This window comes from Phyllostomus hastatus, unplaced genomic scaffold, assembly GCF_019186645.2.
Source record: "Phyllostomus hastatus isolate PE091 unplaced genomic scaffold, TTU_PhHast_1.1 phas_contig_58, whole genome shotgun sequence".
In the NCBI taxonomy this organism is placed as follows: Eukaryota; Metazoa; Chordata; class Mammalia; order Chiroptera; family Phyllostomidae; genus Phyllostomus; species Phyllostomus hastatus.
This window is the reverse complement of record NW_025333916.1, coordinates 38,491,334-38,506,573: the sequence shown is the minus strand read 5'-3', so window position 1 is coordinate 38,506,573 and position 15,240 is coordinate 38,491,334. Positions and strand designations below refer to the sequence as shown.

Sequence of the window (15,240 nt, the reverse complement as noted above, 5' to 3'; positions counted from 1 at the left end):
AGATACAAGTTTATATTCACCAGCTGAAAACTGCTATTTCATCACCATGGGCCCTCCAGAAGGGTGTGCAGATGGTAGGCAGAGGAAGGTATGAGTCAAGGCAGAGGATGACACAAAGCACAGAGAAGGCCACTCCATGGTTGTGCAGGGGCTGGCTCTCTTTCATCACTGGCTGGTTGAAATCTTGGTCAGTGAGGTCTCTGGCTCCAGGATTGGTGAATGATGCTGCAGCTGGTTGGTAACTTAGTGAAGTTTCTATCTCTAAGGACACATATTCAGGCCCAACGTGAGGTCGTTTTTAGAAATAGAGCATCTCTTGTTTCTTCAGCCTAATGACCCATGTGTCTAGTGGGACTCCCAATCCCTGGTCAGCAAATGGTCATCGCAGAAATGAGATAGAAATAAGAACAGGATCTTTAGTACAGCAAGATGACCCTGCACCTGGGGGCTAGGGTCTTAGCTGGGGGCCAGGGTCTTACCTGTCAAAATTGTTAGTTGTTCCGTTTATCTGTGGGAACTTTTTCATCTTTGTGTCTAACATGAAGGAATGAAAATACTTATTATACAGGTTTATGCCAGGAAATAAGAGATTTATGAATATTTTACCAAATCACATAATCTTTGCAGTCTCTTAAATTTTATTATTCCCTTAGAAGTGGAATCTTTGATTTTGTTATGATATGTTTCAGTAATATTTTCTTGTGATGAGAATGTCTAAGAGTCAGTCCTAGCAACTTTTAAATATGTAGAAAAATATTTTTAACTATAGTTAATTTTCTATTTTAGTGAGGATTTCTTATTCTTGCTATTTTTTAAAAAAATTCTCACCTAAGGATATTTTTTCATTGCTTTTAGAGAGAGAGAGGAAAGGTGAGAGAGAAAAAGTGGGGAGAGATAGAAGGGAAGAAGAGCAAGAAGAGGAAGAAGAAGAAAAGAGAAGAAAAGAGAAACATCAATGAGAGAGAGAGAAATATTGATTAGTTGCTTTCTTATACATACCCCAACCACGGATTGAATCCACAACCTTGCCACCTACAGGGCAATGCTCCAACCAACTGAGCCACACCAGCTAGGAATTGTTCTTGCTCTTAATAAACTGACCCAAAAGTAGTAATTAGTGCACTTGAGATCTGGTTGGTTTATTTGTATGTTTTGTTTTTTCCCCCCAGATGAAAAATTGCCACAGGTTTAAATGAACTCAAATATATCAACTACCATGTCTGGTCCATTGGGCCCAATAGGTATCATCAGATATCATACACAAGAGTGATCACCAACTAAAATCTGAAAACACCAAATCAGGGGCCTTTTCATTGAATATTCTATTTTTCCAAGTGTATTAGCAGTCTGTTTGCTATCTGTAAGTTCACCCAATAATATTTCAAGGTATTTACATTTTCATCTTAAAATAATGAATTTGATGAATTTATTTCTGTTATGAAGTGTGACATCCTCCTTTCTTTGTCCTTTGACTTTTCAAGAGGTTCTAGTGGATTATGGTGTGCCAGAGTCACTTACCCTAACCCTCAGGGTTAACACACTGTGGTGAAATCTTCCATGTGCTTTCATGTTTCCAGACCCAGGAGACTTCCTCTTTTTAGCCATTTTGCCTATAATAATCCTTTCATCTGTTTGACCATTAATTGAAAAATGATGACATTTAGAAAGGACATTTCTCAAAACCATGGGAATCCTTGTATTTGGACCAGATGTTAAGAGAATTTTAATATAGGAATAAAACATCTGTGACAATGAATGGCAGACTAGAAGAAAAAGGAACATGGATAGCATTTAATGGAAGCATAAATATTGTTAAGAAGGTAAAGATGTGTATGTGGGTTTGCATTATTTTCATCCATTAACTTATTCCTCAGGTGGTGATGACTTGTCTGGACTATGTGTTGTATTGTCCAGAGGAGGACATTTTCACAATCTGGGGCAGATACACAGGTAATCGTAGTTCAGGGTGATAATAGAAATGAGTATTGATGTATAGGGAGGCCACGTAGGTGTAGGGGGGAAGTGGAAAAAACCCCAGAGAGGGTTTCTCCAAGATAAAGCCTGAAGATTGGGACCAGAGGCAGGGAAACCCACCCAAAAACGGCTGATGTTGCAGAGGTGAGAAGTAGAGGACTTGGTTAGGGTAGGGAAGTGGGCATGATTCTAGATATGGATGAGGGAAGGGTGGTCAGAACATAGTGACAAAATGCTGGGCGAATTTTGGGAAGATGAAGTTAAGGAAGATGGTGTGCGAGTCCTCAGATTCTGAGTTGGATGTCTTGAGTAGATGAGAGGAAATAGGCATGAAGAAGACAGTTGGTGAAGACGGATATCAGGTCCCCTTTGGATGATGTACTGCTGGGTTATTCATGTGAAGATAACTATTTTGATTTATGAGTTTAGATTATGTACAGAAGTTTTGAAGAGAATTATAGATTTGGAAGTTATCAGTTTTTAGAAAACTTGTAACATCCTGTGAGTTTGAAGAGAAAGGCCACTGAGAATGTGTAGATTGAGAAGTAATGAACCTTCAGGAGAGACTGGGGATTACCTTTAAGAGAGCTGAGCAGTAAGAGTCCTGGATGCAGTAGGAAGACAAGGAGATTCGGGTGTTATGGAAAGAAACCAGGGAAGAAAGGTTTTCTGGGAGGGATTCAGGAGAAAAGATCAATGGACACAGATGCCATGGGGCTGTTGGGCTGCTTAGGCTCACCGGATTTGACAGTCAGGGCGTGACCAGTGCAGTGGACCGGAGTAGTGAGGATGGAAGGGTTTGTCTTTTTCTTCCTGCTGCCGCCATGTGCTTTTACGTGTTGGCAGAGACAGCGCACTCTGAGTTCTGCTTATCTTAACTAAAAACAAATGGGAGCTATGCATAATAATTTTCACACATGAGAGTCATTTATAACTTGATTATCTTACTCTGTCCATATGAGTTTCCTGCCCTGAGGAAATGACTCGGTAAAGCCCTTTAGAAATTGTCCATTGTTACCTTGAAGACCCATTATTTAAGTTTTCTTTCTTCAAAAGGACTCTTGTTGGTTTAGCTAACACAGAAATGGATTGAATGAACTTTCACTTAGTTTTAAAACCTGCTGACAGATAAAATTAATATTGCCTTTGTGTAAATAATAATTTTATCTAATGGACTTCATTTATTTTTATGGTTCCCTCAGGCAATCTGGAGCTAAACTAGGGGGAAAAGGCAAAAGTATAATAACATTTCCTTTTGAAGAAAGATATGAAATAAGGTCACCGAAGCTGAACCATTATTAAAATGTATAAAATAGTTTAATGTTTGCTTTTTCCCATTTTATACCATGAGGTCATTTTACATAGCCATAAAATTCCATCTCATCTCTATTCATATATGAGGAGAATCTATGAGTAACAAAGCCAACTTCTTCATTCACCTGAAGGTGGCAGCCAATGGTGCTACTGTAGTTAATGGCAATCACTGTTTTCAAGTAACATGTTCCCAAAAATGTTTCACTAATTCACTGATGTTAAACCTCTTTTGGCTGGAACTTGGCAGTCAAGACACATGGGTTAAAATAATATAGAATGGATCTAATTTTTACAAAAAAAGTATATAAAAGTAGAAGATGCAATATGTCTGGTGAACATCTTGATTCCCTGTAGAGACTCAAGATCGTAATAAGAAAACTTGAATTTCACTGTATTTCCCAAAGAATAAAATGTTCAGTTACTGTTTTTGAAAGAGGTCAGAAGACTCTATTTCCCTGAGCACTATGCATTAAGTTTATTGTTTTATTGATTCTTCATTTAATCCTAGTTCCTGCTCGGTACCTAGAATATCTGAACTCTCACAAGGAAAGAACATAGGTTCGTTCAATATGTTGATTTCAGCCCTGAACACATCATACTGATTGGCCTGGATCATTTCTTCCTGTTTTTTTTAAATACTCTGAACTTGAACTGCTTCAGAAGCCATAGCTTCTGCCTTCTTCCACCATTCAGAGGGAATTCTTCTGTCTTCTGGGTTTCCTGAGACTTTACTACTTTACTCCTCCTTTTATTTGATAATTATCAAAAGATAGAGTTTTACTTGCTTGACTACTATTAACTGTGACCTTGAGGTGTCCCCCCTGTGTTGGAGTTCCATCCTTTGCTCACAGGTGACATCCTTCATTGTAGCTGGGTGGTTAATGATTCTCCCTACAACGTTGCATGTTTCTGTGCCAAGGGTTTATTCCTTATTATTAATTCTGCAGACAAGGCTAAGTGTCTGGAGGTGATTTAGATAATCTGATCTTGTGGTCCTTAATCAGTGTGTGGTTTTCCAGTGTGAGTGGGAAGACTGAGCAAGCCTTGCAAAGAACCAGGGGGGAGTAGCCTCACCCAACTGGTGCGGCTGCCACAATACACTTGAGAGGCCTTTAACCTGTATCTCACTCAGCCACAAAGAGAAGAGAGAGACGGGTTATTTCAACCTCCTCTTTCACCTCTTGAATTTGCTGAGTTGTTGACTTATTTCCTGTTTCATATGCACCAGGGAAATGAATAAACCACCTTCCAATGGTATTTGCTCAGTGGCGAGGAATGAATGGATTCGAAATGCTCTATAGCTCATTGACTATGTGAATTCTGATTCATTCAGACAACTCATTTAGCATGTTGGAACGCATAAACTCGGGACTGTAACGACATGTTCAACCCACAGCTGATTTATAATAAAAAGGAGAAGTCAAAACATGGGAACAGGGAAGGCTGTATGCCTATAATGTGCAACCTTTGATGAGGAGTCGGGCACTGTAATTGATATATTGGGGTTTCTGGAAAAGACCTGCCCCTAGTGGGTGCAGAAGGTGGAGGCTAGCCTGTACCATGCCCAGTGGGAAGACTCAGGACAGGTGTGGGACCTGCGGCATTAGCAACGTGCAGATGAGTGTGCAAGGTTGACTGAGGATCCTGACTAGGCCAGGGGAGCTGGAGGGATGCCTTTGCAGTGGGAGTAGTGGAGGTGGAATTTGGGTAATGGTGGTTGGTGAAGGGGCGCAGTGTTTTCTTTGGAATGCAGTGGAGGAACCCTGAGAGTTTTTGAAGAGGGTTGGGCTGTTTACCTGGCAGCAGCTGACGGTTGTGCAACAGACACCGTGTTTAGCTGTGCCAGTGAGTGTGGGAATGAGACCAGGTGGTGTGTTCGGATGGATGAGTTTTCAGGGGTTCTGCTGCTTTCAGTTTGGACTGCAACTTAATTCTGGGGGAGTGGTTGGTTCATCAGATCCCCTAGAATAGGGCCAGGACATGGGAAGGATGAATACAAATATACACATTTCAGAAGAGCTTTTCATCCCCTTCTACAAATCCTAGCCGCTGTGTTCCCGAAGTTACAAAGGGCTGTAACTTTGTGTACGTAAGAGGCACACAAGCAACAACAGCCCCTCAATTTGGCCTCAGCCCTTTGAAACTGAACACTGCGGTGGGCAGGTATGAGGCGTGGCTTCCTGAGCCCTGTCCCCGTCAGCTCACCTGGCATCATTGTCCTCTCCCCAGTGGAAGTCCTGGTCTTTATAAACTCTGAGGTGCGCCAATGGATTGGGCCGCTTCAACTTGATGGCAGATCTAAGGCTCAGAAGACACCCAGCCTCCTCTGAAAAGAAGTACTTTAAGCTTATTTTGCATCTGTTTTTACTAATAAGTAGTTAGGCTTTGTTTCCTAAGCAAAAATTCTTGTGTAAGCACTCATTCTTTTTTTTTTAATTTCTTTTTTTTATCTGACAAGAGTTATTTAAACTAAGAGGAACAGTTATTTTCTGTTGCCCAGAGCCTATTCATTTGCGGTGTGGGTGTGAATGGGAAATGTTATTTATTGCACACACACTTACACACAGAGTTTTGCTTATTTAGATGGAGTTATTATAGAGAGATCCTCCCACGTCAGGAAACTGAAAGGAAGGCCTCAGACGTTTTGAAGTAAATGCAAAAAAAGTGCTTCTATTCTGTACCCCAAATTAGTCTGCTGAACTAAATCTTCCTATTGGCAAAATCACTTGTTTAATATCAACTCACCCAATATATTTTTAATTTTTCAGAGCTGGTGGGATGAAATTAGAACAACCTTGATTGAAATTAATTCTTTGAAAATTTCTTCATAACATATTTTCCCATGTAACAAATACGTAGTTGTAATTAATGTGACTTTTCATTCTTATTGAAATTTTGCTGACACGACTCAATACCAGTTCAGCTGGGTGACTTATATAAGTGTATTTTAATATAACCTTTCAAGTGATGATAGCTTATTTAATTTCTAAAGAGGGAGAGGTACGCTGATAACACAAAAGTTGGAGGTTCTCACTGCGGCAATCAGCAGCGGCTGGAGACAATTTGGGTTGGCAAAAGTGGGGAGGGGCTGCTGCTGGCGTCTGGCCAGGGACGCTGTAAACGCGGCCAGCAATTCCCAGAACAAAGAATGACATGGCTGTAAGTGACAAAAGTGCTGACATTAAGCACTGAAAATCCCTGGACTATGGCCCCAGAGCTCAATGATTCCATTGGAAGATGGAATTACTCGGTCCTGGGTTAGGGGTGGGTGCTAGTTAGAGGTAAGCCTACTTAGAGCAAAGGCATTCAGGGGGAAGTTAGGCTTGCGTGGCAGATGCTCAGAAAAGCCTACTCTATAAATGATGGTGAATACCCTTCCCTGGCATCCTACCACAAGGATTGTTTATAGTACAGTTATTTTAAGAAGAAAGGTAACATGCATTCTGAAAATTATAAACTTCTAAAAATCACCTGTTTTCATTAAATGTTCTTCCCTTGGTGTTTCATGGCAAACGTGCAATTTCCTCTCATCGCCGTGGGACTCCGTGTCCCATTTTAGCAGCTCTTACCCTTGACGTGGCACCTCCTCCTTCGCTAACCGTCACTTTCCACATCCTGGGAAGGGGTGTTGCAGGCACATGTGTTGTTTTTCTCTACCTTTCCTTCAGGAGGCTGAGATGCGAGCACTGAGGTCCATGGCTATTGTTAACATTAGACAATTCTGACTGACAGTTGGTCCTCGGACTCATTCCGCAGGTGGCGGAAGGGAGCCTGTATAGGCCCTGGCCTGACACATCGAAAAACCGTGCAAGAGGAGAATTTGCTCTTAGTCTTTAGGCAGCTTGAGCTCAGTCGGGGAGGTCAAGCTGGGGCAATGCCTTCTTCCATCTCCTGATGAATGCTGCCCAGTGGTACCACTGTGGGTGCTGGGCATGGTGTCAGTGTGGGGTGTCATGCCTGCCACAGAGCTAGCACTTTCTGAGGGTGTACTGGTACTTCATTTTCCTTCCTGCATTAACTTTTATTATTGCTGCTTTGTTTTGACATGAGGCAGTGGTAATCTACTGCCAGGGCACTGGTGAGGGTTCTCCAAATGCCCTTGCCGTGAACAGAACTAAATTACATCTAAAACATCTAACAAGTGCAATTTCACTTATTCTTTGTTAAGATATGTCCTTCGATGGCATTTCATACGTTAAGTCTCAGGTCAGAAGGATAAGAAAAGATGGGTTGCTTCATGTGTTCACCTCTGGACTAGAGTTCTAGAGCATTGTACAGTTTTGCAGACGATGTCACCTTTTCCAAGAGTGAAATTAATCATTCTTTAATTTTATAACTCAGGAAAGATACAACACCTGTGCCTTCATTGCGTCACTGTCCGTTACAGCACACTCTGCCTGGGCGGGGATGATGGACCCATCGGACCGATGCCCCCTGGCTCCCGGTTTCCCTTTGCGTTCCTCCCTCCACCTTCATGTTCAGGACCTCTCGCTTCCACAGAAGCCACACTCTGGCCTTGTCTTGATTTGCAGACCCTGCACTTGTTTTCTGCTCAATTTGAACATTTTCATCAATGGGAGCGTTGAGTCAATGGGACTCAAAATACAGAGACTTTGTGAAATCTGATGCATCCTAAAATTTTTTCTTCCTCTTTGTGAAATCTCACCACATATTCACAGGCACACTGCTTTGGAAGATGAGGTCTCTTTCATTCTTTCGTGACCACGCTCTTTACCAGGACTCCAATAGCTTCTACACCTTTGTTATCTTCTGTCTGACACTTCTTCTCCGCTTAAATCCACAGTCTCTCTCCCACTCACAACTTCTCAGAAAAGAGGCCAGATTTAATGATCTGTTGTCTTTATATTAAAATTTTCCTAACTTTGATTGTTTCATGGTTCTCTGAGTTCAATGAATTTTCTTTGATCACCTGGCATTCAAGTTAGCCATCCACGTTTTAGCCCGCCTTTGCTCCCTCCATTCCTGTTTGGTTTCTTGCCAGGTGGATTCTGTCTCTTGTTTTGTTGAAACCATCCCACCCCCACCCCCTGCCAAGTTGATTGTTGACTGTTCCCTAAAACCATTGGTCTGCCTCATTGGGATGCAGTTTACCAGGTCTCTTTTCAAAAGTGTTATTTTTATATTTCAGCAAAACTCGATCTCCACTTTTGCTTGGTGAGCTATCTCTGGTTTCCTTCTCATCTTTGTGTGGTGACTTTTTAAATTGCAGCTTTCTAAACAAACAAATAAACAAGTAATTTTCTTTAGCTCCTTCTCTCCCTTTTATTTCTCATTCTTTCCTCTGGTGAATTTAACCACACCTGTGATTTAACCCTTCCAAACATTGTATGCAGTCTCTTACTTCTTTTTTTTCTGAGCATCCAGTCTGGATTTTCAACGGTCTGTTGCTTTTCCTTAAATATTCTCTTAGCATCTTAAACCCAACATGTACAAAAGTAAATAATTACTTTCTCCTCCAAACAAAATTCTTCTGTTGATCATCATATTGAACAAAGTGATGTTACCACCTTCACAGTTTCTTGCATTCTCTGTTCTGAGTGCATCCATGCCTCTTTGCTTTTTGTTTCTCCAAAGTTTGCAGATTAGAACAACAATCCTTTTATTTCATTTCACATTTTGGGCGTTAGGAATTTGGGCAGGCCTCAACTGGGTGACTTATTTGCTCTCATACTTACTGGAGTCACTCAGTGGCTTTCATATACACTCAGGTACATTGGTGGGGATGGCTGGGAAGCTGGGCTTAGCAGGTAATGTCCCTAGGAGCTCCTGCATGTGGTCTCTCTAGCATGGCAGTTTCAGGGTACCTGGGGTCTCAGTGCCTAGAGAACATGTTCTAAGAGATAGGAAGTGGAAACTGCCAGTCTTAGGGGCGGGCTGGGAAACCAGCACACCATCCATTCTGTTTCGTTCGATTGAGCCAATCCAGATTCAAGAGAGGGGTCATAGACAGACCTCAGTGAGGGAAGTTCAAAAACTCCGTGTCCCTCTTTAATTTGTCATACTTTGTCTAACCCATCACTTTAAATATTTGCCTGAAGTTTTATTCCCATTGACACCCTTCAAAGTCACAGCTTCATTTATTTCTCTTCTGAACAATTGCAGTGGCTTCAAATGAACCTCTTCACCTCTGTGCTCCTTTCTACCCAATTGCCTATGTACACCATTGTAAGAATAATTTTATTAATACTTCTTGTAATGTAATATTAATATGCTATAATAGCTTGTGGCCTAAAAATAGAGAACTTAGACCTTAGTATAGTTTGCCTTCCAAATGTTAACCCAACCTACTCTGTATGCTGCTTCCCACTATATCTCCCTTTATATCTCCTGGTGTTGGGGTCAAGTATAGTAAACTGTTCCCAAAACACATTGCCTACTCCTTCCTCTTGCCTCCAGAGCCTCTTTTCATCCTCTTCCCTTGACATGGAACGCACTTCCAGAAACCTCCATCTGTTGAAATCCCCTTTATCCTCCAGTATTAAACTCAAACGTGAGCCCCTCCACGGACACACCCTGAACCGCCGTAAATAGCAGCTGGACGCTCTCACAACTCCCACCGCTCTCCTGCTTCTTTTAAAAATAGTTTTCTAACAACCTGGACTGCAGTTATTTTTGCAAGCCTATCTCATTTTAAAGTTTATTAATCTTTTAAATTATTCATAATCTTTCAAGTATCAACACTTCCAGCATAGTAATTTCATCTCACCCAGTGGGTGCTCAATGTAGATTTCATTTGATCTATACTTGGTCTCTAGCCAGAAACTTTGCAGGCAGTTCATCTATTAATTTCAGAGGATAAATTCACCAAATATGGGCAGTTTTTAAGAGCCGGGTATCATATCAGCTTATTCATAAATGACAGTGGTGATGACCTTACTGAATGGGGTGTTTTGAATATGAAAAAGGAAGGGCTGAATTGTTAGGGTTTCCACATGTAGATCTGCGTTTGCATGAGGAGATGAAGACGATGTTCCAAAGGAAAACCAATCCGTGATCACGGTCCTTAAATGGCATTCCTTAGGAGTGACTACAATGTGTTGATAGTGCTTACACTTGAACATTTTTCCTTTGATAATAAATGGTTTATCTTAAAAATTATTGTGAGAAAAAGAGGTTCTTATTGAGACACAGTCATACTCACATACCAGCTAGGAAATCGTCCACTTGTGTCTAAGCCCTCAAAGTTCTTTTTATTTTATTTTATATGTTTTTAAGGGTAGTGACAGGACATTACCAAAACACCATCACCCGAAAACCTGAACTTGTTTTCACCCTGTTGTTTTCCCGTGTGTGTTTTAGGCACTTTTCCCACATGACGGGAAGGCGAGCTTCTGGTTAGAAGGCAAGCGCGCAGAGTCAGACCCTCCTGCCCACCATGAAGGGAACCTGTGTCATCGCGTGGCTCTTCTCCAGCCTGGGCTGGTGGAGACTCGCCCAGCCTGAAACAGATGCCTCTCAGTGCCAGAGAGCAGAGCACCCGGTCATTTCCTATAAAGGTAAGGGGCAGGCAGGCTCTGATGCCAAGGCACCACTTAAATACACTTTCCATGCTCAGTGATGGAGAATAGCAGTGCTTATTGTTCTATTAGTCTGTGACTCTTGTTTTAAACACTGTTTAAAATAGCAGCAAAGTTGCAAAAACCTTCATCCAGAAATAGATCACTATCTGAAGAAGAATCCATGACTGGAGTTCTCACAGATGAGAAAGTCCCGGTGTTGACACCCTCTTTATTTAACAGGTGCTAGAAGCATAATAGGCATTTGAACCAGGGGATAAACATGTGACCCACAGAAATAACACCAAAAAGCAAGGAAAACAGCCCTGGTCAAATGGCCCAGTTGGTTAGAGTGTCATCCCATGCACCAAAAGGTTGCGGGTTCAATCCCTGGTCAGCACTGTATACCTACAGGTGGCAACCAATTGCTGTTTCTCTCTCTCTCTCTCTCTCCCCCCCCTCGACTGCCCCCTTTCCTCCCTCCCTCCTTTTTGCTCTCTTTCTAAAATCAATAAACATACCGTTAGGTAAGAATAAAAGAGAAGAAAACAAAAATTTTTTTACTTCAGCATTTCCCAACTAACCCTTATTCCTGCCTCAAAATATGATTTCGTTTTTCTCTGGCATTTCATGGCAGACAGATTTAGTTTAATGTCTCTGGTGTCTCCATGGATCTATAGGATTAATTAATTAGTATGTATATTCATTCATTTAATTTTTCATTAATCAAATTTATTTATTTATTTTTTTACCCTTGGCACTCAGCGTTCAGGAAAAAAAATAAATGTTTTTACTCTTGTCACATTGAACTCAGTTATATTATGAAGCTAACCATAATTATTCAGTCATTGTATTTTAATAATCCATCTGATAGTTTTATGCTTACATTTTGTTTTAATTTATTGATTTGAAAGAGAGAGACAGAGACATCGATCTGTTGCTCCATCCATCCACATACTCACTGGTTTACTCCTGCATGTGCCCTGACCGGGGATCGAACCCGAAACCCTGGTGCATTGAGAGGACAGTTCAACTACCTGAGCTACCTGGCCAGAGCCAACAGTCTTATGCTTTATTACTTTTTAAAGTTTGTATCGTGAAAAATTTCAAATATATACAGAAATTGAAAAAAAATAGTTTAAGGAACACCTAGTCCTTGCATTTATTAATTGATGGCCCACCGTTTTTCTGTTAAACCCCCACTTACGGTCTACCCCACACCCACCAAATTATTTTGAAGCAACTTGAAGAGATTTTATCTACAGTATTTCAGTTTATGACTATCAAAGAAAGAGAATTCACAATACCATTGTCACGTCAAACAGACAAAATTCCAAACAAAAAATAATTCTCTCACATCACCAGACATTTGATGAGTATTGCGAGATCTCCGATGGTCTCATAGATGCTTGCACGTTTGAGTAACAGGTGGATTGAATCTCGGCGGAGTTCATATGCTGCAACTGGTGGTGTATCTCTTGAGTCTTTTTAATCTTTTACTGTTTTTGTTGTTGTTGCTCCGCTTGCAAATCAATTATTTAAGAAAAAAATCTAAGTTCTTTGTACTGTAGAATTTCCCACGGCCTAGATGTTGCCAAGTGCATCTTATTGGTTTTGTTCAAATGTTCTTCTGTCTTGAATGTGTCTGTAAATACATAGTAATATTAAGAGGCTGCTTATGTTCCTGACTCTCCTTAGGTACTTCCTCTTATTGATCTGACAACCACCTATTTTGGCTGATTTTTCATGGAGGGTCACAGCTAGGAGTTTTGAACTGAGGAAAACATTTTAAAAACATGCACCATTAAGTTCTTCTAGATAGTTCCAAATCACCTCCAGGACTGTGGGTTTTCTGAACCTCTTCTGTCGTATGTCTACATCATTCCCTCTTGTACACAGTTTCCTAAGTCTCTGTAGGCCAATATAATATTCTTTTGCCTTTTCCTGACATAGACACGTATTCATTTCAGAATAACACTTTCATGCAACTCGGGTCATTTTTGACTACTGAAAACTCGAAGGTGATTTTCTTCTCTTAGTTGTCAGGTATAAATTTCACTGGGAAATTAAAGCAAAATTACTGCCTTGAAATCACTCAAAATAATTTCCTCTTCTATGGTTATGCCAACTCAAATCTCAGTTACTTTTGTTGAATTTTGCTTTTAATTGTTAGAGATTTTAAAAATTTGCATTACATTATTATGTATTGCTTCAAAGTCAAATTCATGTAACAAGGATATTCCAGGAAACTAGCTTTCCTCTCTCTTTTCTTTCCCTTGTTTATGCTCTCTGCTTTTAACTAGCCTTTTACTTATAGTTTATGGTTCATGCTTCTTTTTAAGTACAAACATACACACAATATTCTTGCCCCCCTTTCTTAGATGAAAGGTTACAGACATACAAACTTTTCTCTATGTAACATTTTTTAGCATAATGATATATCCTGGAGGCCATTCCCTAGCAGTATAGATTTATGTCATTTCTTTTTATAGCCACATAGCACTCCTCTATGTGATGAACATAGTGTAGGTTATTTTCTGTCACTTCTGATCAAGTATACTATTGCAATGAGTAGTGTGTCTTGCAAACAACTTTTAATATTTTTGCAAGAGTACCATTGGGAGACATTCCTAGAATTGGGATTACTAGGTCAAAAGGTAAATGTATGTGTGGTTTGCTAGATCTTGCCCAATTTCCATTCATGAAGGCTTTATCATTTTGCATTCTCATTTCCCTGGACACAAGTATCTGTTTACCTCCAGTCTTTCCAGCAGAGTATACTGTTAGGCTTTGCAATTTGGGCTGATCTCATAGTTCATGAATGGTATCTCAGCTTATGTTTAATTTGCATGTTTTTAATTAGGAGTGAATGCAACAACAAACATGTAATTGGTGCCTGTTATGTACCAGTGTCTATGTTAAATGTGGAGGAGATAGAGGCAGAAAATACAGTCTCTGTTAGGATTTTAGAATACCTTTAGGAATGTAAACCAAAAGGATCACTGCATTACATTTTATTAAGAGTCCTAATGGGTGTCATTGCTGGAGGCTGTGGGATCCTAGGAGAGGGGCACCTGAACCAGACAGCGCAGGCAGAAGGAGTGTGGTTAAGGAAGGTTTCCAGGATGAGGCCATCCATGCCAGAGCTGAGTCCCAAGTGATGGTCAGAAGGTGTTTGTGAATCTCATGAAGGGTGAGGAGTTCTGGGGGAGAAGAACCAATGCATTGATCCTGAAGGGAGGGAGGGGAGCATGGCATTCTGTAAGCATCATGTACAGTGCATCATGAAATCCTAGTCCAAGTTCCAGAGAGGACGTAGAGGGAGATGAGGCTAAAGTGGTTGATGGAGTTCCATAATGTAGGGTGTTGAAAGGCATCTTGAGAAGTCCCCCATGTATCTGGACAGGCTCAGCCTGGAGGATGGCAGCATGGTGGCAGGGAGACCCCATTCTGAGGCTGCTGTTGTGGTCAGAGGGAGCAGTAATGAGGGACTGGGCTGAGGGAGTGGTAGCAGAAATGGGAAGAATTGGGTGGATTCTGGGGATTCGAAGGCTTTTTTTTAAATTGATGATTTAATAGATATAGGGGGACAAGGAAGCACCGAGTATGATCCCAAGGTTCTTGGCTATTTATTCCATATGGAAGAAAGATGGGGAAGCAGATGTGAGGGATGTGGCAATTTTAGATGGAGAAAGCTGAGTTTTTACCTGCCACCAGATGGAATTATCTAGTTGAGAACAAGGCATCATGAAAACCAAGAATGAAGGACTTTTTAAGAGGGAGGTGGCCATCAGATTATTCAGTGATGCAGAGTTTAAGAAAGATGCAGGCCAGAAGGTAGAGTGACAAACTCATCCTGCTTTGCCTTGGACTTAACTGGTTTCACACAGAAAGGCCTGTGTTCTGAGAAAACTGGTACAGAGGGTCACTCTCCCAGAAATTCTGTAAGCAATGGTGTATTTGTTTCCTAGTGCTGCTGTATCGAAGTACCACAAACTGTGTGGCTTAACACAACAGAGATATCTGTTACAGTTCTGCAGGCCAGAAGTCCAAAATCAGGCATCCACAGATCCACGTTGTCTCTGAAGGCCCCAGAGGAGAATCCTTCTTTATCTCTTGTAGCTTCTGGTGATTCACTGACATCCCTTAACATGTAGACTCAACACTCTGATCTCTGGGTCTGTAGTCACACAGTCTCTCTCTCTCTGTATGTCTGTGTCTTTTTGTTCTCTTCTTATAATGACACCAGGCATGTTTATTTAGCGCCTTCCCTAACACAACATGACTTTATCTGAGCTAATTACGTCTGCAGAGGCCCTAATTCTGAATAAGATCGCATTCACAGGCATCCAAGGTTAGGATTTCAACACACCTTTTGGGAGGACACAACTCAACTCATAACAAATAGCATTTAGCCGAGAAGGTTTCGGGCAGT

At 41.0% G+C, this 15,240-nt stretch overlaps 1 protein-coding gene across 1 annotated transcript in view; it reads left to right on the top strand.

Moving 5' to 3' along the window:
* Nucleotides 1–15,240, top strand: part of SEMA5A (semaphorin 5A) — a 441,285-nt gene that overhangs the window by 138,630 nt on the left and 287,415 nt on the right. Inside the window, exon 3 of the mRNA XM_045847790.1 lies at nucleotides 10,609–10,805. Within this exon, the coding sequence (XP_045703746.1) occupies nucleotides 10,685–10,805 (121 nt within the window). The 5' untranslated portion in view covers nucleotides 10,609–10,684. The remainder of the gene's footprint in view (nucleotides 1–10,608; nucleotides 10,806–15,240) is intronic.